Source organism: Acipenser ruthenus, chromosome 20 (genome assembly GCF_902713425.1).
Source record: "Acipenser ruthenus chromosome 20, fAciRut3.2 maternal haplotype, whole genome shotgun sequence".
Taxonomy (NCBI): domain Eukaryota; kingdom Metazoa; phylum Chordata; class Actinopteri; order Acipenseriformes; family Acipenseridae; genus Acipenser; species Acipenser ruthenus.
Window position 1 is genome coordinate 23,522,762 of NC_081208.1, and position 27,177 is coordinate 23,549,938.

Below are 27,177 nucleotides of genomic sequence, written 5' to 3' on the forward strand. Positions count from 1 at the left end.
AAGCTGATATTCTCTAAATCGCATTGATTGAAGTCTTCTGGGTTTTTATTTTATTTTTGTAAGTTAAGACGTTGACATTTGACCCAAAGTATAGATTATTTTTCTAAGCCTGTTGCCATAAAAACCCTGTCCCAGGGGGACAGGAGAGAGAGGGGCTGAGAGAGTATAAGAGAAAGAGCAGCCAAGGTTTTAGAATGAAAACTTTATCACTTCCAAACACCAGGGCTTACAGTGTAACTGACACAATGCAGATAGATTTTCTTCTCCTTCTTACATTAGTTGCAGCTGAAATGAAAGGAAAAAGCCATATAAACTATCAGTTAAAAAAAAATCCTCTCCCCTCCTCCCTAGTGTTAAAAGACATGAAACATTATCTAGTAATTAGGTGGTAACTCAAATCTATACAGTCTTTTGAGATCAAGCCAGTTTTTGTGAAAGGGATATATTGGAGTGAGAGTGGTTCACTGTTTGGGTAATATAGCAACAGTAGGAGCACCAGTTTCTCTTTGGTCTCAGTAAACTAACACCTGGGGAGGCCAGTTAGAATTAATAATAACAGTACAATATTTCAGGACACCACTTCTCCATTTTGTCTAGCCCCAAAAAGGGAAAATAACTATATAATAGAATATTTCATGTATGTAAAGGTGTTTCTTTTACTATTTATTTAGCCAAATTACACAGCTGTTTTTATTTTTTCATGTGATTGTTGTAAATAATGTTTTATAGAGTATACCAACATACACTAGTACATATACAGTCATACATACAGGGGTTGGACAAGAAATATGAAAACATATGATTATATCCCCCTCAAGTAATTGATTAATTTGTTTTGCAAACTTGTCAAGTCTAATGAATTGTTCCCCTACACTTTACTGAGAGTGTTATGGCTGGTGTCTTCAAAACTTTGTCCAGTACAATTCTGTCCAGTACACTGCAAACAGTACATATAAATGCCATACTGTACATAAAGCTGTCAAGCAAATAACTGCCTATTAGTTTGACAAATAAATATTTTTCCAGAAACATACTGTATACAGATACAAATGCTGGCATTGTTAAACCATTAATTTATAATGAGATTTGATCCAGAGAAGCATTGGTGCATAATTTTGAAATGAACTTGCGGTTGCTTCTGTCACAGACAGTATTTGCAAGGAAGCCACTGTATCAGCACTGAGGACTTCTGAAATGCTTAGTGGGAGGTCTGTGGAATTATAATCATGTAGATTGTGATGGGTGATATTGTGACTTGGTTATATTAAGAAGGCTAATGCTACAGCTTGTTGTTCTGGGAACATGTCAAACATCTTGCATTTAACAGCTCTGTCAGAGACAATTAAAGAACATCACGTAGGTTCTTTTGATTTGTGTTCAGCCGTGTCATTAGTATACTGTGAAAACATTGCATTCTGCCAAAGCGCATTCCATCTCTGTTTACAGTCATGTGTTTCAAGTTCAGAGTTCTTGCTTCTTTTGGATGTTCAGCCTTATTAAGCTGTGTCCCCGAAGTACTATCTTGGATTGGTACCAGTCAAGCCAGTTTCAAACTCATCTGTCAGCACACAGGCCTCTGCTAGTCCCCAAAATACTTGTCTTGTTTTATCAATCCTTCTATAGAAATGTAAATACCATTAACATACTAATGCATTACAATGAAGAATCCCTAGCTGAACAATTAGATGACCACAACCAGCAATGGCAACACAATTTTAGTTTTGGAACCGTTACACAGTGGTGTAGTCTTTATCATGTAACACACAGGTACAGATACTATACTTCAAAACTGTGTGTGGTAGTTCATGCCATTATAACCCAAGTGATACTTTTTCTGGATGATTGCATTTACCATTTGATGATTTTTTTTTTTTTTTCACCAACTTAAACATAACACTGAAAATATCTTAATGATTGCCTGGGTAGTCCATGTAGGTACTATTGCAGACAGTTAATATTCTTAAAACAATAACCGTGTCCTATTATAAGTATAAACCCGTTTTCAGTATCGCTCTCTGAAAACAATAGCAGATTTACACGTTACAACAAGCCAAAAATAGACCACATTCCATACAAATGATGTTTTTTCAATATGAGTGAATGACTCAATACTGGCAATCTCTTCTTAGAAAGATGGTATTTGTTAAGCATGCAACAAAATAAGTTTGAAAATCGCACAAAACAGTTACACGATTAATATCACATTAAAAGCATTACAATGAGAACTAAGGTTTTAAACACCAATTTGCCAATAAAATATTAGTACATAGTGACACTACAACAAGGGATCACACAATACCTGAATAGATATTCAAGAGTATTGTTACCTTGTCTGGAAAGCAGTCAAGTTTCAGCGTTCTGTTACCTTGTGTTTCTCCGAGTGTCAGGGCCCTTGATCTTGATGGATAAATACTGAGAGCTGAGGGCTCCAGGTGCAGTCTTTCTTGTAGTTTCTTTGAATCCGAGAGAGTGCAGAGCAGGTAGCCTTGAGATCAGGGAGCAAGGATCTAATGTTTATCGTCAGCTTCATACTTTTCAAACAAAGGGATAATTTAAATTAGCTGCACGTTCTGATTGGCTAGTTCATGTCTGGCTTGGGCTTGCAATCTGAATTGTCCGCGCCCCCCCCCCCCCTTTCTCTTGCCTGATTAGTTAATTATCGTAATTTAGAAAGGGGAAACTTTTAAAACCGTACATAACTTTTGCTAAATCATTCTGATTTTATTCTGAATTGCCGTTATTTTTACCATAAGAAATTACATTTCTTTAGACACCAAATATGTCGGGATGCAACTTTGGTTAGACATCGCAAACAGTTTAATTTTAGGGCAGCAGTGTGGAGTAGTGGTTAGGGCTCTGGACTCTTGACCGGAGGGTCGTGGGTTCAATCCCCGTGGAGGACACTGCTGCTGTACCCTTGAGCAAGGTACTTTACCCAGATTGCTCCAGTAAAAACCCAGCTGTATAAATGGGTAATTGTGTGTAAAAAAAATAATGTAATTGAATGTAAAAAAATAATTTGATATATTGTAACAATTGTAAGTCGCCCTAGATAAGGGCGTCTGCTAAGAAATTAATAATAATAATAATTTTCTTAGGAATTTATCACCTGGATTATTCTGTGCTTGTTAGGCAATTTAAGAATCTTGCATATTGTACTTGTAGTGAATTTAAATCAATAATGATGTTAAATTGTTTCAAATCTCTTGTTCTCTTTTAAGCTGATTTAAACTACATTGTTTTTTTCTTTCTTTCGCCTTACTGTAGGCTTTGTGCTAACCCCCCTGTCCCTCAATAGACTGGGTAATTCAATCGCAGAGATAGGTTTGATTAGCCTTTTGTTTCCTGAGTGCCTGATGTATTCGAGGTGTTAGATCGATCATTATCACTAGGCAAAGCCAGACAAATTAGGTGAGATTTAACTCAGTTTTGGTTTTCTGTTAACATGTAAAATATCCACAACATTTGCAATATATTTGTGGTGACAAAGACTATATGATCTATGTCCATGATAGTGACAGTCCAATTGTGACACACACATGGTGTTTTTTAGTCAAGGTGCTTCAGGAAATAGTTTTAAGATTAAACATAACATATCATTATTGTGTTTCAGGTTTACCAATATTGTGGACTCCAGTGGTAAAGTGAACCTCAACCTTCTCTCTCCTCCAAAGAAGGAGTACTGGTCCATGCTGGCTTACAATCGTGCCAAACTGTGCAACATCCTGTTCTCTAATGAGCTGAACCGTCGTCTGTCCCCTCATGGCGTCACCTCCAATGCACTGCACCCTGGGAATGTCATGTACACCTCCATTCATCGCAGCTGGTGGCTCCTCAGCATCGTGTTCTACTTGTCCCGGCCATTCACAAAGTCCATGGTAAGTGAGCAAAGATTTATTATTCCCTGCTTGGTTATCTGCAGCATTGGAGTTCACATGTAGATTTAATTGGTTAATAGAACCTTCTTTCGGTTGTTTAGACTGTTGTCCCTAGTATTTGTTGGATTATTTTTTGTGCTTCATATTGGGGTAATTTTCAAGTGAATTGTCCGGTGTTGGTTGCTTATGTAACAAAGCAATAGTTTGGAAGAAACTCAAGAAAGTTTCCACGTGTAGAAAAAAAGACACCTAATTTAGTATTTTAATGTTAGAGCAATACCAGCATGAGTTCTTAGTATTGTAATGAATCTCTGTGATGTCCTCTATGGTATTATTCTCAATGACATACAACATCCCACACATAGATCTGTTTTTGTGGCCTTTTAACTCGCTGTGAAAGGTTATAATGCCACACAGACCTGTGGAAATAAGTCCTCAATTTTACCCATAATCTATCGCCTCTGTCTGACCAATGGAGAGGACTGATTGGTCTGTCTTACAAGGAGTGACAATTGTTTTATTTTTGTATCCATACATTGATCTTCTTTTTTTTCTTGGTGTGAACCTAAATTTCCTCTCCTACTTATCAAATATGAGTGTACAAAAGAGATAATTTATTATATAGGTTGTTTTTCATGGATTTGCTACTGTCTTACTGCTAATGATTGAAATATTTTTGGGTGGAAGATATGTGCTTTAGGTTGACTGTAAACCCCCCAAGAATCAAAGTAGATGTAAACCAACAAGTACTTTTCAGAATGTAATGCCCCATTGTCATGTTTTACATGGAGGTGTAATGTGCTACAAGGATTGGTTTACATGTTCTGTGTATCTCTCTCTCTCTCTCTCCCTCTCTCTCTCTCTCTCTCTCTCTCTCTCTCTCTATCTATCTATCTATCTATCTATCTATCATATATATATATACATAAAAATAAATAAATTATGGTCCTATCAGGCTGTGTAGTGTTATCACGCGGCTCTGTTCCAATCCTTCATTCAGACAAATGTTTTTCTTGGCAGGTCATAGAGCATGAAAGGAATATCATGTGTTAGAGCAGTGAGCACTTAGCAGATGTTCCAGAGAACCCAGATTTTGTTTTTCTTTTGAGAAAATCTTTGCACTTCAGAAAGGGCCAGGTTTCGTGGAAGCGTTGAGACTATTCAGTTACGCTTTCCGGCTGCTCGTCAGTGCCAACCATTGTGCTGCAGCTTTTACAGATGTGTTTCTCCTCTGCGATTTTTCCATGGATGGGAATAAAATACTACTCCAGTTTCGAAGGCATAAATTATGACAAGCACGACGCTGTCCTACTGTGTATCTTGAAGGAGACAGCAGAGATCCGTTTTAAAGGACCCCTCAAGGCCAGGAACGCATAACCCCTGTGGAAGAGTAGGCTTTATTTGAGCATTCTTATTTATACAAGTTATTTGATGAATGTACTGCTCAAACAATTGTATTGACAGCTATGGAGAATGAAGGCCAATATTTTGGTTATCTTAGAGGGAGGAAACCAGTAGGGATAAACGGTGGTGTTGTGGCGTGAACCACAACTGTATAATACAAACTGGTCAACCCTCCATGACAGAGCCCACAAACAGATTTTAGATGGAAATTCCTGTTATAGCTTGTGTCTTAAGCCTCATATATCAGTGCCAACCAGTCTGTCTCACTCTGTCCTGTATGAAAGTCTTTAATTCATATGTATTTGTTTTTTTAAAATGATTTGTGTGTCCAATCATTTTACTCTTGTTTACTCCACGACTGTTTACCTGTTTCACATGACAAACCTAAGCAGCAGGTATTCTCAATTACTGAACCCTAGCGATGAGGCCTGGCCTGGCTGCTCCCTATCTGACCTTGTCTGGTGCCTGAGACATAGGGGCAGATGTGACACAGATTTTCCTCCTCAGCTCATGTGAGGGCAAAGGCCAAAGCAGCGATCCCTATGGGTCCCAGCCAAAATAGGCAACCTGCTGTGTCCGTGATTTAAACTGGCGAACTCCTGATTGCATGACTCTCCCCACACTCCATGCGAAAGTGCCTTTACTGGTTCAGCCAGTACATTTTATATCTGTACTTTTCTATCCTCCCCATATCTTACAAACATGATCTGTATTTCTGGAGGATTATGGCAAAAAAGCAGGTAGGTGGGGGTGAGATTCTAAATGGTTAAAAGTACATTGTTTCTACAATCTGCATATTCATATTTGAAATATTTTGTGCTTTATGACTGTATTGTACCAGAGCAAGTACACTTACCATGTCATCTTATCTTCACTGGTTTGACATATAATTTGAAAATTGCTGTGTTTTTGTCACAGTATTCTTTCAAGTCCTTTATAGTTTCCAATTCAGGTTATTGTAATTAGGATTGAAATCTAGATACAACCCAGGAATCTCAGTGGCAGTTACCACTATCGTATTATATGTGCCTTCTACAAAAAAAATATAATGCAAACTACTGTGCTTACTAAATGCAACACTGTGAAGTTAACAGTGGAAAATAATTCAACAAATAATTGGCATATATTTTTTTGACTAATTATGGCTGATGGTCACTTAGGCATGGAAAAATCACCAAGCTCATATTTCCTTGAGTAATACTGCATGTCAAAACCCTTTCTGTTTTCCAGGTAGGAATAAGTTATAGTGAAATTAGGATATAAAACTGTCCTACTCTATAGGCTTTAATTAGACCGGTCATTTTCTCTGTACAGTATATGGAGCATTGATTTTAATACATAGCTTTAGCTAACCCCAGGCTCCGGGTTTCACTTATATAACAGAGATTCGTGGAATTTTAGGTGGAGGTTTGATCAGGTAGTATGAAACACACAGGTGCCTGCAGTTGGATTGTTTGTATTAATGACAGCGGTAGAGACTTTTTTTTAAGGTCACATGTATTTTCAGTGTTATGTCTGAAGTATGGGTGAAAAAGTAGACATTTACGATTGGATAACTTGGCTTTCTCGCGTTTATTGCTTTTCCTCAAGATGTCAATTACGAGCAGGAAACCTTTTGCTTTCCTTGGCCGAGTTCTGACTCGGTTGGGCATCTGATTTATTTTAAAGTGCTGCATGTCCACTTTCAATACAAAGTGTCTTTATCAGCCCCCTCTTTTTTTCTTTGCATTTACCATGTGCTGGTGACTGGTTTTAATGTTAAACCACCTCCCTCGACCATGATCACCCTTTTCTTTCTGTATAAACGCCATCATTCTGTATAAGTGCCATACCACTTAAAACAGTACGGCCAGTCAGCTTCATGTCTGCCCTGCTTTAATCATCGTCATTGACAGAACGTACAGTTTTCTTAAGGAGACCGGATTATTCTCACAGAATGTATGGTGTTTATTCAGCTGGAGATCTTATTTATTTGAGGTATCAAGAAAAAAAATCTCTTGACTTCACACAAAAAGGGAGAGTGTAAACTTGGAGTACCATCCAAGGGTTCTGCCTTTTTAAAGTGCTCAGCCATTAATGGGCAGGGGGACTCCAAGGAAAATACAGTATATCAAAGCTAAACCTTGCTCAAGGACTCTGCCCGCTATTTCCACTGTTTACCTTCAACCCAGGTCATTTTCAGTGGCTGCTGCACCTCAATTTACACATCTTTCTTTTTCATTTTTTTTATTTCTTGCTCTTCTAATTTCTTTTTTTTTTGGTGCCAAACATCGCCATAATGGTTTAGGAGTCAAATGGCTGACTTAAAGGCTTTATGTTCTAAAGCAATGTGCTGTCCCTCTTTAACTCTTTCAACACTGCAAACCTGTATACAGGTCTGACTACGCTCAAAGGTGACTACGCTCAAAATGGCAGACTAATCAAGTAGTATTGGAAAGATAACCTCACTCAGAACAGTAGACCAGTAAAATAATATGTGTATCTATGTCCTGGTTTTAAGTCAACCAGCTTTAACATTACCATGTCCCTTTTGTAATTTAGATGAACAACACACATTTTATTATATTATTTATCTTGATAACACCGTGGTAACAAATTTCAAAATATCACTGTCCTGGTCACAAAAGCAAAGTTTGTGGGGAATAATAGCCATTTTCTATACTTTTGAGGCATAAGCAATTAGGAAATAACACTTACTACCCAGGAACAAAAATTGTGTTACATAGTGTAATGCAAAGTATTCCTGGACTGTCCTTGTTTTTCAGCGCCCTATAAATTGTCCACTTGTATTATTTCTGGTCTAACAGTCCACATGCAATCAAAGGTAATTAAATTGGGCATTTTTGTTCTGTTCAACCATTAAAAGGTGAATAGTCTGTTTGCCACAATTTGTTATTGAATGCAGATTGGTAGGTTGTCAAAGGCCTTCATTCTGTAAAGAATTTTCACAGAAGGACAGTGAGGTCTTTGAGAGAAAGAGTAAAGGAGGAAAGTTTGAGGTGACACAATTAGATCAGTTGTAATGAAAGCATCAATCGCTCTTTCATCTCATTTACGGTGTTTTCTCATCTGTATTTCATAAGTTGGTCAGAGAGTAGAGGAACATTTTCATGTTGTACAACCATTCTCACCAAAACCACAGGCTAAACATTTCCTTAAAAAAAAACATCAAAAGAAAGTATTAGGTCACAGCTTTCTTAGCAAAAACAGTTTTTTCTAATTGTGTGATTTCTTCCCTCCATTTCAGAATTGCCTTTCTGTGGCGGGAGACCAGGCCCTTTGAAGCCTTCACATGACACACATCAAAAAAGAATCACGAAATATAAAAATAGCAAATGTACAGCAAAATAATGACCATATCTATTGCAGCGTGAAGCTTAAATAAAGGCTTATCCAGTGTTCTATGTATTCAAAGAGATAATCTAAAGTAACATTAATAAACCATTTCATAGCTACATTTATTTTTTTTATTTTTTTTTTTTGCTGTTGGTTTCCAAAAATCATTGTCTTGCCATTTACTGAAAAACTTTTTGTAGAGCACCTTGGTAGAAATTTGACAAGATACATGGGTAGCATGAAACCGTTTTCCAGTAAGGAATCCTGTGTGTGGACCTGAAAGCATTTCTGTCTCATGAGCAATGTGACTTGGTGTCCTAGTCATTTAACATGCAATAACAATGTTTTGGAATACAGCAAATGTTTTTGGTCATCAGTCCTTTGCTCTTACCAGCCATTGAAACATAGAAAGGTACAGATAAATTAATTCACCAATGACTAAGGTACCTTGAATAAGCAGCCACAAATGTTAAAGTTAAGGTGCTTCTTGTTTTTGTAGGTGTCAGAAAACTGTATCTTATTAACTACAGTCACATTTAAATCATGCAGTATGAAAATAAAACCTTAAAATGAAGATGATGAATAATAATAATAATAATTTATTATTATTATTTGTTTATTTAGCAGACACCTTTGTCCAAGGTGACTTACGGAGACTAGGGTGTGTGAACTATGCATCAGCTGCAGAGTCACTTACAACTACGTCTCACCCGAAAGACGGAGCACAAGGAGGTTAAGTGACTTGCTCAGGGTCACACAATGAGTCAGTGGCTGAGGTGGGATTTGAACCGGGGACCGCCTGGTTACAAGCCATTTTCTTTAACCACTGGACCACACTGCCTCCTAATAATAATAATGTCGATTTTTTATAAAACAATATCTTATATGATTGTGCCAGTGTGCTCTAATGCATTTTTCACTGTTATGCTTCTTACTTGCTAAAAAGTTTACAGTAGATAACTCGAGTTAACATGTACTTGCGCTGATACATGCTGCATCATACCATATAATTACACAGATAGGCACATTGGCTCATACATGGGTACAGTATATGCTGTTTTCTGTGAAACTGCACAGTAAGTTACTTATTTGGTTTTATTTAATATCACATGCACTTATGTAGTACAAGCACCCCCGCAGCTGAAGATGAGTGCAAATGCAAGATGTGGGGGCGAAGATGTTCATAAATATGCATTACGAGACAACAGCATAGTAAGTTGTCATAGTAAAATTTACCCTACCGTAGTAAACAATTATCTTATATAAACCTGTGTGTCTGTCTGTGATACTACTCTTTCCACTAGCACTTGCATGCTCATTGTTACAAGATGGAACATAAATAGCTTGTCCTCTGAGCTATGGTTCCTGGCTACAGCATTACAAAGGGGGAGCATTGTATTTAAAACATATTCTACCAGGAAAACACGATCCAATTAAAAAAAAAATAAGTTCCATCATCTTAATGAAAAAAAAGATACTTTAAAAAAAAAAAAAAAAAGTAGATGGATTCTTAATTAATTATAAAAAGTAGTTTTAATGTGTTGACTCTGCTGTTTGCCAATTAAATTGCTGTAGATATTAGTCAAGGGTCAGCACAGAGTCCCTAAAGCTCGACTGAAGCTCTTGTTTAAAGCTGGATGGTGATAAAACCTAATAAGTGCACCTCCTTTATAAATTCCTGTCCTGCTGCAGCTCCTGACATTAAGACGCTTAATAAAACAGTGATATTATTTCATTTATTGGTTAGTGGGGTGAAGATGGTATCATTTTAATTGCTTGTACACGGCTAGTAGGATCCTTGGAGATTACATTAGGCTGCAAGTATGTAGACAGGAGAAGACCACAAAAATATTAAGCCTGGGTATTAAGGTCTGCTGTATGAAGTATGTTATTTTGTTTTCACTTTAAATCTTGGAAATGATTTGTAGTATGCCTTTATACTCATTCTCGGCATGTAAAATAAATAAACAAATAGATAATAATAAGTATATTTGTAATTCGGTCTAAACAAATGGTAGTTCATCTGGCTGCCACATGTTTCATTTTTAAAATCATCCTGATGGTCAATTATGCTGGTTTTAATATTATTGTTTTATATTTTGTTATTAGACTAGTAATTGGTATTTATTAGCCCTAGCATTGTCATGCTTCAAATGCTGATCAATTTATATATAGTGCAGTACATAAAAAGCATATCATAGGTATTAGTCAAGCAGAGGTTTTGGCCAACACTTGTCAGTGCACAGTAAAATGTTTCAGCAAAGTGTCTTTTTCAGGTATTGAAATGTTTGTCTGCTGGACATTTCTCTTATACTCAAGGAAATGTGATTTGACCACTTTCTGGCTTTAGAAAAAGAGATGCAGAGGAAAGTTTGTAAATTTGAAGCATGTTTGATTATCTGTTTGTGAGTTTTTGTAGTACTGTATTATCATTAGAATTTTGTAGATATATAAACATTTAAAATAAATAAATGTTATGAAAGCCTTTCAGAAAATCTAGAATGTGGCTCTAAAATGTAGACTTTTGACAAACATTTAGCTAGATAAACAGTTTTGATTTGACATTTGGCGACTCCTCTGAGAAGGAATCTTGCCTCGTCGTATATCAGTGTATGAGGAGAGAGAAACTAAATCAGCCAGGTCCCAGAGGGCTTCTAGTGAAGGTGGAGGAGGGATGGAGGAGGGGGAGGGGGGGGGGGGCTCGGCAGAACATTTTCAGCATTTTGCCTCAATTATTATCCTTTGGTTTTAACCCTCAGGCAGATGGCTACCTTTTTACATATGCACATTATGAACTTTTGACCAAGGCTCGATAGTCATATATTAGCAGGCGGTTTCTTGAAAGAGAGACTTTAACAAGTTCCTCTGAGCATTGGCACTCGAGTCAGTTGCTGGCAAGGTAATTTAAGTAACTTGCTGAGAGGCCATTCAGAGCCTTCCTGACGGGACTTAAATGTTTTTTTTTCCCCCATAACCTGTGTCTTCTATAAGCTTGGAAACCGAAGCCCGTCTCTTAGTACGTGATTGATATTTTGCAAACCAGCTAACGAGGGCTCTGTTTCTATTAGTGCCCTACAAGATGAAGACACTGCGATTTAATGAAGTGTCTAGTGAGTCTGCCACAGATTTATCCCACTGCCTCTTAATTTCCCCTCCGTTTTGCACTCGCAGAAGAAACTTCACAAGGGCTGCCATTAAGCAAGTATTTTCTCAGTAAACGGTTTAAGGTCAGGTGTTGTTATCTGAAGGAACAAGGCACCCTTGCCACTGCTCAATGTCTGCAGATGACAGCCTCTCCGCTGCGCACTCACTGAAGCGGAAAGCAGAAGACTAGAGGTCCAGATCCGAATCCTCTTAGCTGCCTCAGGAGCAAATGAGCTGCCAAGCTGGGCTAATAGAGTCATAATTGGTGATTAGACCTGGAAAGGTTAATACAAACTGCTGTTACACTACAGATACTAGTTATACAAGTCTTTAGCAATGCTTTGTACTTCTACAGTAAAACTGTACATAGTATCCTAAGCCTTGTCCTGTTTTACTTAACCAGACCTATAACATATGCTCCATCCATTTTCCATTTGCACTGGGGTAACGTGTTACTGGTGAGTGATTTCTGTAATAAGTCTTTTGAGCTTAGGACAGATTAGCATGAGGCTGAATGCTTAGACTGCTGCCACCTGTTAGTTCTAGGTGAGAAAATACTTAGGGCATCATTCACTAAACAGCAGTAACTTGTTTTGCACGCAGTAAGCCCCTTTACTGCATGCTTTGTACACCTGCTGTATTCACTAACCAGTGGCAGGCAACCTAGCACGTGGAAAAAAGTGTGTGGAAAAAGTACAGTGTCCGAGTCATTTAAATATAATGAATAATGTTAATGTGTGGAAATGTATGCAGATCACGTCACAAAATACTGCAAGGGAGACATTTGATATGCAAACTGAAGATTGCGTACAGAGCTACAAAAGGGGATGGTGGGATTCTGATGGTGGGATTCGTGTTTTGCTCAACTTGTAATGTGACTTTGGATCATGTAAGAAAAGGTACTATTGACAAGCATCTTGACAGTGCAGTACACAAAAACAAGAAAACCAAACTTGCAGTTCAGGCTAAACAATTACGGAACAAGCATGTCACAATCACAGGATTGTTTGAAAAGAGCACAAAGTGGAGCAACACGTAATGTCAGCACATTTGAATTATGGAAGCCTTTAGTGCAGCGAATTTTTTTTCTTTTATTTATTTATTTTTTTTAATGAAAAAAATGCCGAATTGTGGAGCCATGCCTAACAGTGACACACTCAGACGAGAGTATCTGTAAGCAGCAAATGAAGAATATTTAAATGTCAAAATGAAAGATTCTGAGTCTGTTTGCGTTGTATGCGACATGTACACTGAGGAGTTTAATATTTTGAATATATCATTCAAGGTTGTTTTTAAAAAAATCTGTTTTGTCTGCTTGTTGTCTGCTTGTTGTTTTTTTTGCAGCCAATACAGGCCATTTTAAAAAACTCTTGTTGTGTGTGTTACTGACAGACTTGTTTAAAGAGATATATTATAATTCAGAAGCTTGTCACATCAGTCATTTTCAGAAACAACAGGTGTGCTGTTTCACTATGGGCAACCATTAACTTGCCACAATGCTGTTTTTGAATATGGTGGTCAGCTTTAGCCAAGAGACTCTGACTAGGTGTGTTCTCCAGATTCAGTCCCACGATAGAAGCAAATTCCATTCGGTTGCTGTTTTTTAATGTCATGTGGTAGGACAGGGACCACTATATATAAACTGCATTACTCATGACTGCACTCAGAATAGGCATAAATACTATACAAAAGTTTAACAGTATTCAATTGTAACATTTTTATTTCCTGTCAGACCAACTTCAGAATTAGGTGGTACTTTGCCGACCGAGGACGGGAGCCCCCAGGGGGCGACGCACAATTGGCCAAGCGCCTCCCGGGGAGAAGGGAGGGTTAGGTCGGCCACGGTGTTCTCGGCTCACCGCGCACCAGCGACCCCTGTAGTCTGGCCGGGCGCCTGCGGGCTTGCCTGTAAGCTGCCCGAGAGCTGCGTTGTCGTCCGACGCTGTAGCTCTGGGTGGCTGCATGGTGAGTCTGCAGTGTGAAAAAAGGCGGTCGGCTGATGGCACAAGCTTCAGAGGACAGCATGTGCTCGTCTTCGCCGCTCCCGAGTCAGCGCGGGGGTGGTAGCAGTGAGCTGAGCTAAACTAAAATAATTGGACACTATTACATTGGGGAGAAAACTACAAAAAAAAACTAATTGGCGACTACTAAATTGAAAAAAAAAAAAAAAAAAAATGGGTGGTACCTGCCGCAGGTATCATATTATTGGCAATATGCCAATTCAAAAGTGAATGGCTCTCTACACTTGTATAATTGCAGGTTAATCCATAGGTTGTGAAAAAGGTAATTCTTGTCAATGAAAGAATGATTTGATGCACATTTCATTATCTGCTCTAATATGCTATTGCCCTAGCCCACCCTTTCCAGTTTCCCACCAGATGGAAAATAAACAGAATTAAAATAAATACTCACATAGTAATAATAATCACATTGTGTGTTTTACTTATAATAATTGGCTTTACAGGAAACATCTATACAGTTTCTACTTTCAACACAAACTTTAAAGGTACCAGACTTCTTAAATGTGTAGGTCTGCATTACCTTCTATATCTAATGACTGTCTGTTAATCTGTGTGTGTCAGGTTTTGATGCCTGTAATATCAAAATTAGTAGAATTTTTAGATTTTTTTATTTTTTTATTTTTTTGTACTGCTGCTGTGCAAAATCTAACTTACTTCAGACTTTTGGGAAAAGTTCTGAGCCTTAGCTCTCCATACTAATGATTCCTTTCCGTGAAGGCAAGGGCGACAGACGCTGTTTAAAATGTGCAGAATACAAAACATAATGCAATGGGGGAGTTGGAGGGGGAAAGAGGGGGAGGGAGTTGAAATGAAATAAAAATTAAAGACTCCTGTCTCTGTACTGATCAAAAGCTCCTTTCCCATTGTTCTTATAGCTTATTGACTTCAAGAGGTATTTTAATGTTCCTTTTAATGTTATTTTTAGCTACACTGACTTTGAAAAAAAAAGCTGTCTACTAATACTGTCTTCATTAGGCAAAGGCATTCTTGAGGTACTGTTTAGGTACAGCTGCAGCTAGGCTCTGGTTAAAGAAGACCCTAAGTGCTGCTCACCATTAGGATCCATTTTCATTAATGTCCGGCTGCCTGGGCGACAGATTTCTCTAGGTTTGATCTCCTAATGGTTTCCCTCCGGTTTTTAAGAGCATGTCGTGGACGTGAAGTTTGAAAAGGTCGAGAACAAGTCGTAATACATGAAACAGTAAGAAAGCAGAAAGGCAAGGTAACTCACTCAGGGTAAACTTGACATCTTAAGCCTTTAGCTTATATTTACCAAACTTATACACGTTTTACTAGTAGCTGTTTCACAGTTTTGTGTAGCTATTCAATCAGTACACCAAGAAATGTATTGAAATGCAATGCACTTGTAAATGCTGAGATGTTATGATAATGCACCTATCCCGGACATTCACAGTTGCTTATTTGTTTTACGTTTAAGAGAAAACAGCGTATTAAATGAACAGCAAGGGTTCGGTTGTAACTCATATAACCTGAAAGCTCTATTTCATTGGTTGTCTTTTCTTAAGGTGTAACATACTGTACTTCCGAGGAGCATAATATATTGAGCAAAGTTGGCTGTGCCCTGCTAGAAATCCTGTCCCCATTTGCTATCACTGCTGTCTCTGACTGAACACATTGCACTCTGCAAGTTCATATTGTTTTAGAGATATTTGCTTTAAATTTAAATTTAAATTTTTTGTTCTTTACTACTACACCTTTATATGATGTGAGTGGTTCTGACCTCTACGGTATGTGTATAGTGAATCTAGTACACTGTAAAAATATTTTAAGTTTAAAGTTACCAGTACAAACAAAAAAAGACTGCTGCACATAACAAATTACTTATGAGAAATCAAATAATAGCGACCCCTCGCTTATAAATATAGCACTGCACCACTGCTTGTTATATTTAGTAGTACAAGCTTTGTTTTTGTAATTCCTAATAAATTAGTATGTTTATAACTTCATACAGTTTGAGCGGTCCTGTCACCCAAACTGCACAAGATGACATCTCTTATACAATAAGGGACACTATATACATTTTTAATTTAAGGGGTATTCGAGATTTTTTTTTAACAGTATAGGAACAAGAAAATGTGAGAGAAAGAAAGTTACAACTGAACACCTGATATCATTTCAAAGCACCTTCATACATGTTTCATGTACTGTAGCTTTCATTAAGGGACAGGAAAAATAAATAAATAAAGTGATTTACTCATTAGCTATCAGTTTATGAAACAACAGTAAGTACCATTTACCAGATAAGCTTTTTTTTGGGGGGGGCTGAAAAATGTTTCCAAGTCACCTGCGTTCACATTAAATCATGTGTGAATGCAGTCGGCATGGGATAACTAATTGTGTGGATCGGTTGCCCCTTGGACAGATGGTTCCATAGAAATGAGTTCTGTTTCTAATAGAGAAGAGCCACGGTTTAAAGTAGCTTGTGAATGTAAGATGAAAGGACTGCCTTAAAACCCATATCTTTCGTTTGTGTGCTCTGGTTCCAGACTAATGCAGCTAAATATCTCTTGAATGTGTACAAAGATTTAAGGAAAAGTGAATGAGACTTGGTTATGGTGGCAGGTACTGTAGTAGCATTACACATTATAGAAAGTATGAGCTAAAGCAACCAAGTTGTTTCCCATGGTTTAAGTGGAAAAACAAATTGTTGTTTCCCATGGTTTAAGTGGAAAAACAAATTGCTGATGTTACCAGACAAAGAAAATCTAAACTTACTATCATCATTACACGCAAATAGGTTGTACATCTTCTCTGAATGAAGATTTAAATTGTTTATACCTACTTTGCCAAACTGGAAGCGGATTGGTCCGAACACGTTTATTTTTATCTTCTTTAATAAGTAACACTAATTATGTTTACTAGAATAACACTATTAAGTTCAGCAATAACCAAAATCAACATTACGAAAAAGTAATGTTGGAACAATGGATTGATTATTCAGGTATTAGTTTGAATGCAAGGATAAACCATGTTTTGTGTTGTGTTGGCCAATAAAAACAATGAAACTAAAAACCTCGTAGTTTTAACTGAATGGAAATGAATTAATCAAAAGGGCATTAGCTCCTCTATTAGAGACTGAACTTATTTATTTCACATTAAATTACACTGATGCATTAGCTGGTTGTCTGCTTGTCTGTAGTATTACCTCAGAGTTTCTAACTGAGTGTTTAAAGTTAGTGGTGAACAATGCCACATATTCACATGTTTGTTTCCTTTTTATTTTTAACAAGTCCAAGTTTGTCCTTTCACTGATTAAAAGCAGCTTTGCGATCTGAAGGATTTTTTCTGTGCCAATCACCCCCTCTCCCCTATTTTTCCATCCTGTCCGCAGCCAATAATTTTTCCCTGTGACTGCAGCAGAACAGAAGCCATCGAACTTTCGAATGAAAACAAAGCGTGCTTTACGAACTCCGAGTGTTGTGACACCAAGGCTGATGGACTATTTTTCAAATTGATTTTAAAAATGTATAGAAGGGGGCGATCTTCTACTCCAGATTACCTATTGATTTTTAATATGAAAAGCTCATTATATAAGCAGTAACTGCAACACAAAAAGCTAGCGAACCTTTGCATAAATCCTTTAATTGAATTTCCAGAGCCTGTGGTTCTACATTTTTTAATTAAATCCATTTCTTTTTTTTTCCTTCTTTTTTTTTAAGTGTTGGTGTTTAATTTGCATGCTGTGAAGTGGGTCCTGTCCTAGATAAAGAGCCATTGATCCTTATTAAACCTCACCTCTGGGCTTGCTGAAAACTAACTGGGAAAATTAAATGTGTTCATGGTGCATACATTTATTGCCCGCATGATAGGATTAAAAAAAATGGAGAGAGAGGGAGAACGAGGGGGTAAAGATAGAGAGGGGAAAAATAAAATTAATTTGCAAAATCATTTCACTTCAGTTCTATATTGGGAATATAGCATAAAATAAATGATGGAAATATTTTCTGAGAAAAAAAAAAAAAAACTTTCTAGTATAACACATTATAAAAGAAGATCTGAGACTGAATGAGCACGAATTAGTTAACTTCTTTTGAACAGTTTTACTGTCATCTCAACTGAGATCTTGCTTCTAGTGATTCATGCTTTTACAACAGACACCAAATGTAAATACATGGCCCTTGGCCTTTTTATTGGTTTAAGCAGACCCATGTAAAATGAGGTTACATATATGTAAACAGAGAGAGTGATCTGTGTCCCTGCCTCTTAACAAGGGAAATGTCTAACAAGGTTTTTGCTGATACATTACCACTACAATAGCCTTGTGTGCTGTGTAGAGTGATACAATTATTTTGATGGAATATCATCTGATCAAATTGTGCTAATCATATAATGTAAAATTGATTAGCTGATCATTTAGAATTGATTAACTAAGTTCTGTATTTGGGAGAGGACAGAGATATATTTCTGTGCTATTCATTCACACAGAGAATGCATCCTGTACCTTGTTTACACCTGGCAGTTCGACTGTAAATGTATGAATGCAGCCTCAGTTTAGTGGCTTGGGCTTCTCTTTTGACTCTGTTCTATTACGAGCAAAACTGATTTGGCTTGGTAGTAGTTTTGATAAGCAAATACCCACTAATTGTTTTAAATATTTGATTGAGTAATAGCAGAAACAACAATAATAATACTTGTAATATATCTTCATATTTGTTTTATCTTTTGTCACCTGTCATTTACATGTAATCCATTTGAGCTATTTTTTAAACAATGACCCATGCAGAGTGTTTTTTGAAACAATGAGCACTGATCAAAATTACCCAACTTGTTTAAACAAGTATAAAGAACATCTTCCCTCCACTGAAGGGCGTAGTGTCTTTTTTTCTGTCTTTTAGATTGAGAAGCTACTTACTTCTGAACAGGAAAACGAATTTTAACAAACTGCTGTTAGTGGTGATTTATCAATTAAAAGTGTGAACTAGGTTTTTACCATTTACACTTCGGATTAAAACAGTGTGTATCCTTGGTAATTCAGTTTCTATAGAGGGTTTACTATTTTAAATGATTGCAGACTACAGCCAATTGCAACTGTTGGTAACATAAAAAAAAAAGAAAAAACATCTATAATTAATACTAATGTTTTAATATGGAGGGTTAACCTCTTTTTTTGTTAACCTTGGTCTTGTGCTTTACTGTAAAACTTTTTTTTTTTTAAGTAAATATTCAGATAATGGGTATTATTGAGAACACCTTCCTTTATCATTCCTGCCTACTTATTTCATAACCACTTTAAATTTGAGCACCACTCTAAATTTTGCTCGGCTCCATGTTTATTGTTATTTATTTCTTAGCAGACGCCCTTATCCAGGGCGACTTACAATTGTTGCAAGATATCACATTATTTTTACATACAATGACATTATTTTTTTACACATTATTTTTACATACAATTACCCATTTATACAGTTGGGTTTTTACTGGAGCAATCTAGGTAAAGTACCTTGCTCATGGGTACAGCAGCAATGTCCCCCACCTGGGATTGAACCCACAACCCTCCGGTCAAGAGTCCAGAGCCCTAATCACCACTCCACATTGCTGCCCTATTTTTTGTATTTGTTGTACCTTCTCTGTTTTAGTTAGACATTCAAGCTGTGGACAATTGCCAGTGGACTTGCTCTCGTTTCCTAATGGCCTTTAGCAGAGGGAGTAAGCGACAGTGATCAGTGGATGTGGACAGCAAGATTTATAATGTATTTGTGCTAGCTGATTGCCGACAGAACCGGCCTTTCCCAGCGGTGTTGTATGCAGACTCAAAAAATCAATAGGGATTAACCTCTGACCCCCTTCACATACTTATACTGTGGTCCATGCTGCTTACCAATATTTCATCAGTTTCACTTAAATGCTGTGACTTACTCAATAAGGCGTGGGCTGCTAATTAATTTCAAAGATGCGATGTCCCCTTTTTAAGAAACAGAAGGTAAAAAGAAAATGTGGATCAGCATTGTGAAACAATATATATTTTCAATTTAAAAGTCCCTGATGATCAAGAGTGGGATCTTAATAACTGTAGATTACATTAAAAGCTGCCCTAAAATAAATATAAGCATGGTGAATTGTGGACTAGCCTGCTATTATATGCATTTTTTTTTTCAGTTGGTGCTGTTTATTTGAATTAAGGTATTATAGAAACAAGGAATATATTATGTACACCAGTGCTTCTTGTTATGTATGTGCACCCCTGTTTACATTGTTAATTACAATTTTGGGAATAATGGTAATTGCAGTATTGTCTTGTACCTCTAAAACTATGGATAATGTCATTACTAATGTGATCCAACACACATTTTTAGTGATGCCATAGCTGTACTGTGTTCTCTGCATTAAGGTGTGTCAGAGACGGCTGATATAGGATACACCATTGACTCTCTTACCAATGCATGTAATCGATACTTTGTAGAACACCCTCTACAGCATAATCATTATTGATAGCCTCTCTAGATAGGCAGGGCATATTTCCTTAAATGCATACACGTCTGAAAACAGAAGAGGTATTCAGAACACCATCCCACAATATCTTTTTTCTTGGTTTTCAGTTGAAGAACTCTATGCTAAACACATCATGCTGTACACCGGTATACTATATGGTTGCCTAGTGTACCAGACATTTCTTATGCAGAAAATCTTATGGCTTTCTCAAAATGGTACTGTAAAGAATTTGAAGTGGAACTCTTTTATTTAATTATAACGTAAAACTTATACTAAAAGTCAATAGCGCCTAAGGTACGGCTTGTACCTTCATCAGTGATAGTGATGAAGGCATTTATTCAGTTTGTTGTGACATGTACACTGCCTTTTGAAGAAACTATTTACTGGAATCCTGGCCCTGCAAAGAAGCTCTCTTTAATGAATATTTAACATTAGACAATTAAATATTTAGCTCTCACAAATCAGACTGAATTTGGCGCATAATTACATTTTAACGAGCAGTGTTTGTAAATTCTATTATGTTTACTTGAAGTTTTCATAAGAATCCAGCTCTTGTCTCTTCCACTAGTCTTGTCTGAATGGCCCCATCTGTGGTGGATAATAAGATGACAGAGGAATTCTAAATGTTTTAAATCTGCTCTTGTTAGGAAAACAAACACCCCAAAAAACAGAGCTAATGAGCTACATGTACTTCTCCAGTTGCATTTTTGGAGTAACTGCACAATCTGGGTTGGCGCTGTGACTTAATGTACTAAAAAGGTATGCCTGGGTGTGTTCAACTGCTGTGCTGTTCTGCCTGGGGTGGAGTGCTGATGGGGTACTTAAAACCCTAGTGACAATAGATAGACCTTATAGCATGTGGTCTGGATAGCCAGAGGTGAGACATCACAAGGGATGGAAAAGCAGGGTTTTGCGGGGAGAAAAACTAACTTTATTATCCCCGGTAACAGGGATATACAGTAGTGGAGTTGGACCTGTACATGTATAAGATCTAGAGAACCGCTTGTCCGATTTTGTAAAAAAAAAAAAAAAACAACATAATTAAATCTGGCGGTCTGTGGAGTCTGTCCACTTGGCTGTGAAATAATGTCTCAAACTGCATCTTTAAAGGTAAGGTTGCAAAGACAACCAGTGGCAAGGCAATATAATAAAATGCAAACTGACTGATTTCTCCGTTTTGTGAATGATGTGGAATCCTAGATTTAATTGCAAATTGTTTTAAATTGGGGTGTAAAAACGGAACCCCACCAGCCACTGTTTTCTGTGCTTTCATAAATACATGCGTGCCTATTCCCTTTGAGTTTACTTACTGCATGCTATTGATTCCACCGTTGTTGCATCAGCTGGTCTTGTGTGAAGTAGAGTACCGGTACCTGTGCAATTAGTTTAAGTAATCTATTCATACATTGGTTAATCATTACAGTTTGGACTTATTAGCTGCCTTTAAGTCTGTGTTACAGTATCTGCAGTTCAATTATGATTTAATAATCCCAAATACATAAACATAAATTGCAATTAGAGAAAATTGGCTGGAAGATGGGATGGTTGGTAAGTGTGTATTAATCTTGTTATAGAAGCCTTTAAAAAATAAGGAACAGAAGTGATATACAGTTAATCTAACCAGGTGTACAAAGAGAAACAGATCTCAAATAGAAATAAGAGTTAACTACAGAAATCATACAGTATGTTGCGATAAATGAAACATGTGCAAAATAACCACTAACTAGAGATCAGTGTTCTGAACTAATTCAATGGATTGTTCTTGCTTCAGCATGTACTGCTGAATTTATATCAGTAGATTAACAAAATATGTTTGCAGCTGTTGACTGACTACCAAAGTTGCATAAAGGTCTGAGGGGCCACATTTGACCACCTCTGAGCTAAAGCATATTGTTGGGGCAAAATTGGTTCCCCAGAAACTTTTTTTTTCATTACATGCTTGTTTAAAGAATGATCTTTCTTCAAAATAGTTTGTGTCCCACACCAATCTGTGTGATGGGCAATTCCCTGCTGCCCTAAGTGGTGATGCAATACTTTTGTTAAGGATTTTGAGCCATTCATTAATGTGACTGATATTGACAACTGTGTTTGTAATACTCTGGCTCCATGGCCAACATTGAGACACGTCTAGAATAGAATACATCCAGCATGATGCTGGTTTCTATTCCTATTAAAGTAGTACATATAGATTTATCTACACTGCATTTGTGTAATCTAGCATAAGGCTAATTCCATGCATTTGAAGCAATCACATAACAGAACTCAGGATAACCCTGCCAAAATCCATATCAGGGATGCTTGCTCTTATAACCCTGAATGCATGACTTAAATTAGAGACCCACTAAGAAGCTTAAAAAAGTCAGCTGGAATGCTTCTTTAAAATGGCTTGTTTATAAATGAAGGTAATGCACAGCTGGATAACAGTGAGGTTCCTATTGTGATGGGAGTTTGAGAGGTACATTGTGAGTAGCTTTGAACGTAATTACAGTATGTTCATAATTACACTTGGCATAGTTTTGTTGCGGTTGGGTGGAAAATGGGATACAGAGAAAATAATTATTCCATTAAAACAGGCAACAATATTAACACTTAATACGTTAAAACAAATCAAAATTGCAGTACATCAAAACTGATTACCTTTTAATTAAAATATTTTCATGCTCCGCTACAGAAAGCAGTTTATTTTAATCATAATGCCGACTGTACTACATATCAGCCTATATTACAGTATAATGAAGATGTCTAAAAACCTGAAATGTGCATGTATTTGTTTGTTACAGGTATGTACTGCATACAAGCTGTGTATAATGCCTCCGTTATGAAACAAATTTATTTATTTTTTTAACAAAACCACAAATATGGCTTAAATTCCAGTATTCGTACAGTACTTTTACTGGATCATTACATTCATTTAAAACGAATGCCAGAGTGCAAATGTAATAGAGCCTCTCTTGCGCCATCATCATTTACTATGTTAAATAAGTGACATTCTCAATTCTCTTTACCTGTTACAATATAATGTACTGTATGTCAATCACTGACCTTTATTTGTATATTCTTTACATGTTTTATTTTATCAGTTGATTAAAAATGTATATTTATTCCAACATATTAATAATTAAAAACAAAGCATAAATACATAGTTTAAAGTTATTCTTGATAGATTATAAATAGGTGAATATACCCAGAATATGACAGCTTAGATTCGTTCTGAACATACACATTGGTGTGCTCTTCTGTTGCATAGACCTCCTTAACATATGATTAAATCAGCTACTTTATAGAGCAATCTTGTATGCAGAAGTTGAGACTAGTCAAAGTTTTTCATTTTGTAGATAATCAGATTTTTCTTGGTTGTTCTGTTTTACCATTTTTATTAGGTTTTTAAATATGGATATAATAGGACTTGGGAAAAGAAACTGCTGAAAACAACTATAAATATATGCTTACTTTTGTGTTATCTTAGTATGCAATTGCATTAATTGTATTAGGTTATTTACCATTATTGAGTGTGAATTCTCTAACACTGTAAAGGATTTGCGGTTGGTATTCTTACCGTCCATGCTTGATGAAAGGGGTTAGCTGTGTACCAGGGAGGGCTTGTCTGATCTCGCAGCAGCGGGTTTGTAACTTTGTGTTCAGTAGGATAGTGTCTGCCCACTGTCTAAAGGACATCTGCTCACAAGTGAGTGATTGTGCTTTTGATTCAGAGCAGCACTTTGCTTTTCAGGCCTGGCTGGGGATGAAAGGGACAGATTGTGGAGGTGCCACTGTTTTTGTGAGGATTCCATGGCCCAGCATGCGCCATCATACACTATTGAAAATCCACTTCGCTAGGCCCTCCCCAGCGAGCTTCACTTTACCAACTTTATTCAGGGTATTGGAGCGGATCCCTTTCATATATGAAGCCCACAGATTAAGCTGCTAAATTATATGCACTGTTTAATTAGAGTGGTACAACTTTATTAAAGTTCCTGTTACCTAGAAACAGAGCTAGCTTACAGGAGGTTTTTTCTTTTTATATAAACGCCCTAGGGTGGATTAAATGTAATTTATTGTTTAACTTGAATATTAACTTTACCATCTATGCATATTTTATTTTATGTTACCCAAACTAATCTGGTAAAGTATGTGTATGCTAAAGCAGCTTTTTTATTTTTTATTTTTTGTTTATTTCTGATGTATGGAAGGGGCTGGTGCCTTCTAAATTATAAGGCTCCACTTGTCTCACTTTACTTCCATTCATTTGTGCCACTACTGAGGGGTAATTCAATATATTAAAACAATGTCCACTCTAAATACTGTCGCTACTTTTTAACCAGGCCCTGTGTGTACCATGGTTAGGGAAATTATTTAGTTTTCAGTATTTCTATAAAAAAAAAAAAAATCACATTTTCTGCCTGTAAAAATTATAACAGGGAGGTTCTTTATTTATCCACCACTGTTTATACTGTAACAATTGAGTGGAACTTAGTATGTGTTATTATAGAAGACTTTCTATTTAATTTGTCGTCTTGTGCTTTCTCACCATATAAGACCACTATTACACAAGGTATCCTACAGTGGAGTTGCTCCTTTTCAAAAAACAAAAGCTGCATGAAGAGGTGAAAACTGGTTCCACTGTGTGCAAAACCACCTTAACGTTTAATGAACCTCACCAGGGGCCTTGCTGTCATGCCCTGTTAGGAAATATGATTGTATACAGTACCCCTCTCAACACACATACAAAGTGAAAACACTAGCATACACACACAAACATGTACTTTTTAAATTTACCAGCCGTGTCACCAATTGAGTAATTTAGGACAATAATAAATTATCGTCTGTGGTTAAGTATGAAAGCAGCTGTTGTACCCTCTTTTTACAATGAGCGCCTGTACTGTATACAGGCCTAGGGAAAATAACAAAAACTAGGTAAGTCAGTTCCGAGATATGTTATTGCAATTGATTATTAAGTTTGCCTTCATGAATCTGGTTAGTGGCTAGCATGAAGTCTATTGGATTTACTGTAGTTCTGAATGATTATAAGTAATAGCCCTGTCTTCATTGTAAGTTTTAGACCAGATAAGGAGGACACTTGATTTTGTTTCCACCCATATAATTTTGAGTTACCGGAAACTGATAAAGGTTTCCATGTAAAAGTGAAACCAATAAAAGTCTACCCATTGGAATATTATAGTGCAAAAATTTTGCGGTACTTACTACGTTAACGGAAAGTTTCCTTTTTTATGCCTTAGCGTTACCTGCCATTATCCACTTTGTGTGGAAACTGCTTTTCTTCTGTTGGAAAAAAATTGCATTGGAAAATTACATTAATCATTACAGAAGATGGGTATTTGTTCATTGAGAAGTAGAAATTGACAGCCCTGGAGAGAATCCTATTTATTTGAAGTATGCTGATTTGCACAGTGCTTCCAGGATACATAACCCAACCGCTTAAAGTGACCACTTACCACTAAAAACATCAGCTCAAATAGTTGCTCTGTATTAAAGAATTACAACTTTTTAACTCGACTTTTACTTTTTCATCTGTTCTCTGGGTAAAAGATCAAAGCGAGTTCGGATTGACTGGCTTTGGATTTTGGAAAGTGTTTAATTAAAAACATAAAAAATAAAGCCTGGTTTTCTTTGAAGCATGTTCCAGGCGTGTCTAGTGCTTATGTGGTTATAATGTATGATTTTACTGTGACTATTTTAGGAAAATAAAGGCTTTAGTGGGGATCAGTAAAACTTTTACTGTTCAGCACTGCAGGGATTGAACACAAAACATTTTGTTATCTGAAGCAAAGCCATTTGTGACAAGGAGTATATATATACAAACTTTGGATTTTAGAATGCCCAGGGTTAGCTTGCTTCAACTGCACATGCTATATAGTACATTTTGAAAGCACATGTATCCTGTGATTTGTATGTATTTATTTATTTGTTTTTAATCTTGTAGTGATTTAATAAAGAAATAACAGACTTGGCATTGCTCTCAAGAAAAGGATACAGGGCACAATGGGTGCTCCAGGATTGGAAGGGTTAAAAGTTTACAGTATGTACTCTTCCACACTGGAGACCTGTATACAGGGCTAGGAAAGATAACTCCACCCACAACTGCAGACATCTCCTGTAGTAAAGGAAAGACAACTCCACTTCATAAATTAATACACATGTTCATTCTTAATGCAGTTTCAATCAGTGACATGTGAATAGCCATAATGGTCCACTACAAGATGTTTGAACAAGTTTTATTTTATTTGGTGGGACCTTGTTTATAGGATATATTTTAGATGATCATGTCAAAAAACGTTAACACCAAAAACAAACAAAAAAAAAAAACACGCACATTCATACATATTATAAGACTTCATAATTAGTTATCCCAGGGTAGTCTGTCTATAAGTTTCTTAGATCTGGATTTAAATTAAAGAGGGAGAGAAAAGAACAGAACGCTTGAGAAACCTTTGATCAGACAAGGCCCAGCACTGTCTGACTGCTGCAGGAAATGTGAGGGAAGGCCTCTGTTCAGTCGTGCTGTCTGCCAGTTGTGCCAGCCTGTTGTCAGATGGCACAGTGGTCTTGTGAGTCAGCGAAGGGCTGTGCCAAGACCTCCTAACTCCTTGCTGGAGTCTACTGAGCAACCGTGACCTGGAGAGAGAATCTCTAACTAACTCAACGTGTTGCGGTGTGGACTGCGATTGTCGAGGTTGAATTTAGCTGGGCAGGTGGAGCTGTTTATACAGATGATGATTGTTCCACAGCAATGCAATATTGTAAGTGGTAAAAATAAGATAAATAGGCAAGCATTGTGGAACCAAAGAGTGCTAGCTAAACATTTCAAAACTATTCTTTTGAAGAGGAAGGAGCCCACAGATATCGTTTGGGTTTGGGGAGATTTTTGAGTAGTTTGGGAAGTTTGACTGATGATTTTATTTTATTTTTTTTATATATAATAATAA

The 27,177-nt window shown here is 36.9% G+C and overlaps 1 protein-coding gene across 6 annotated transcripts in view; it reads left to right on the forward strand.

The window, feature by feature from the left end:
- The window catches only part of LOC117425746 (WW domain-containing oxidoreductase-like), a 339,286-nt gene that overhangs the window by 100,773 nt on the left and 211,336 nt on the right, over positions 1-27,177 (forward strand). For 5 of the 6 annotated variants that reach the window (XM_034042978.3, XM_058993704.1, XM_058993705.1 and 2 more), the window contains exon 8: positions 3,614-3,878. In XM_034042978.3, coding sequence (XP_033898869.2) covers positions 3,614-3,878 — 265 coding nt within the window. Of the gene's footprint in view, positions 1-3,613; positions 3,879-8,529; positions 8,833-27,177 lie in introns of those variants that run through there. The other variant, XM_058993706.1, reaches the window with a different exon arrangement.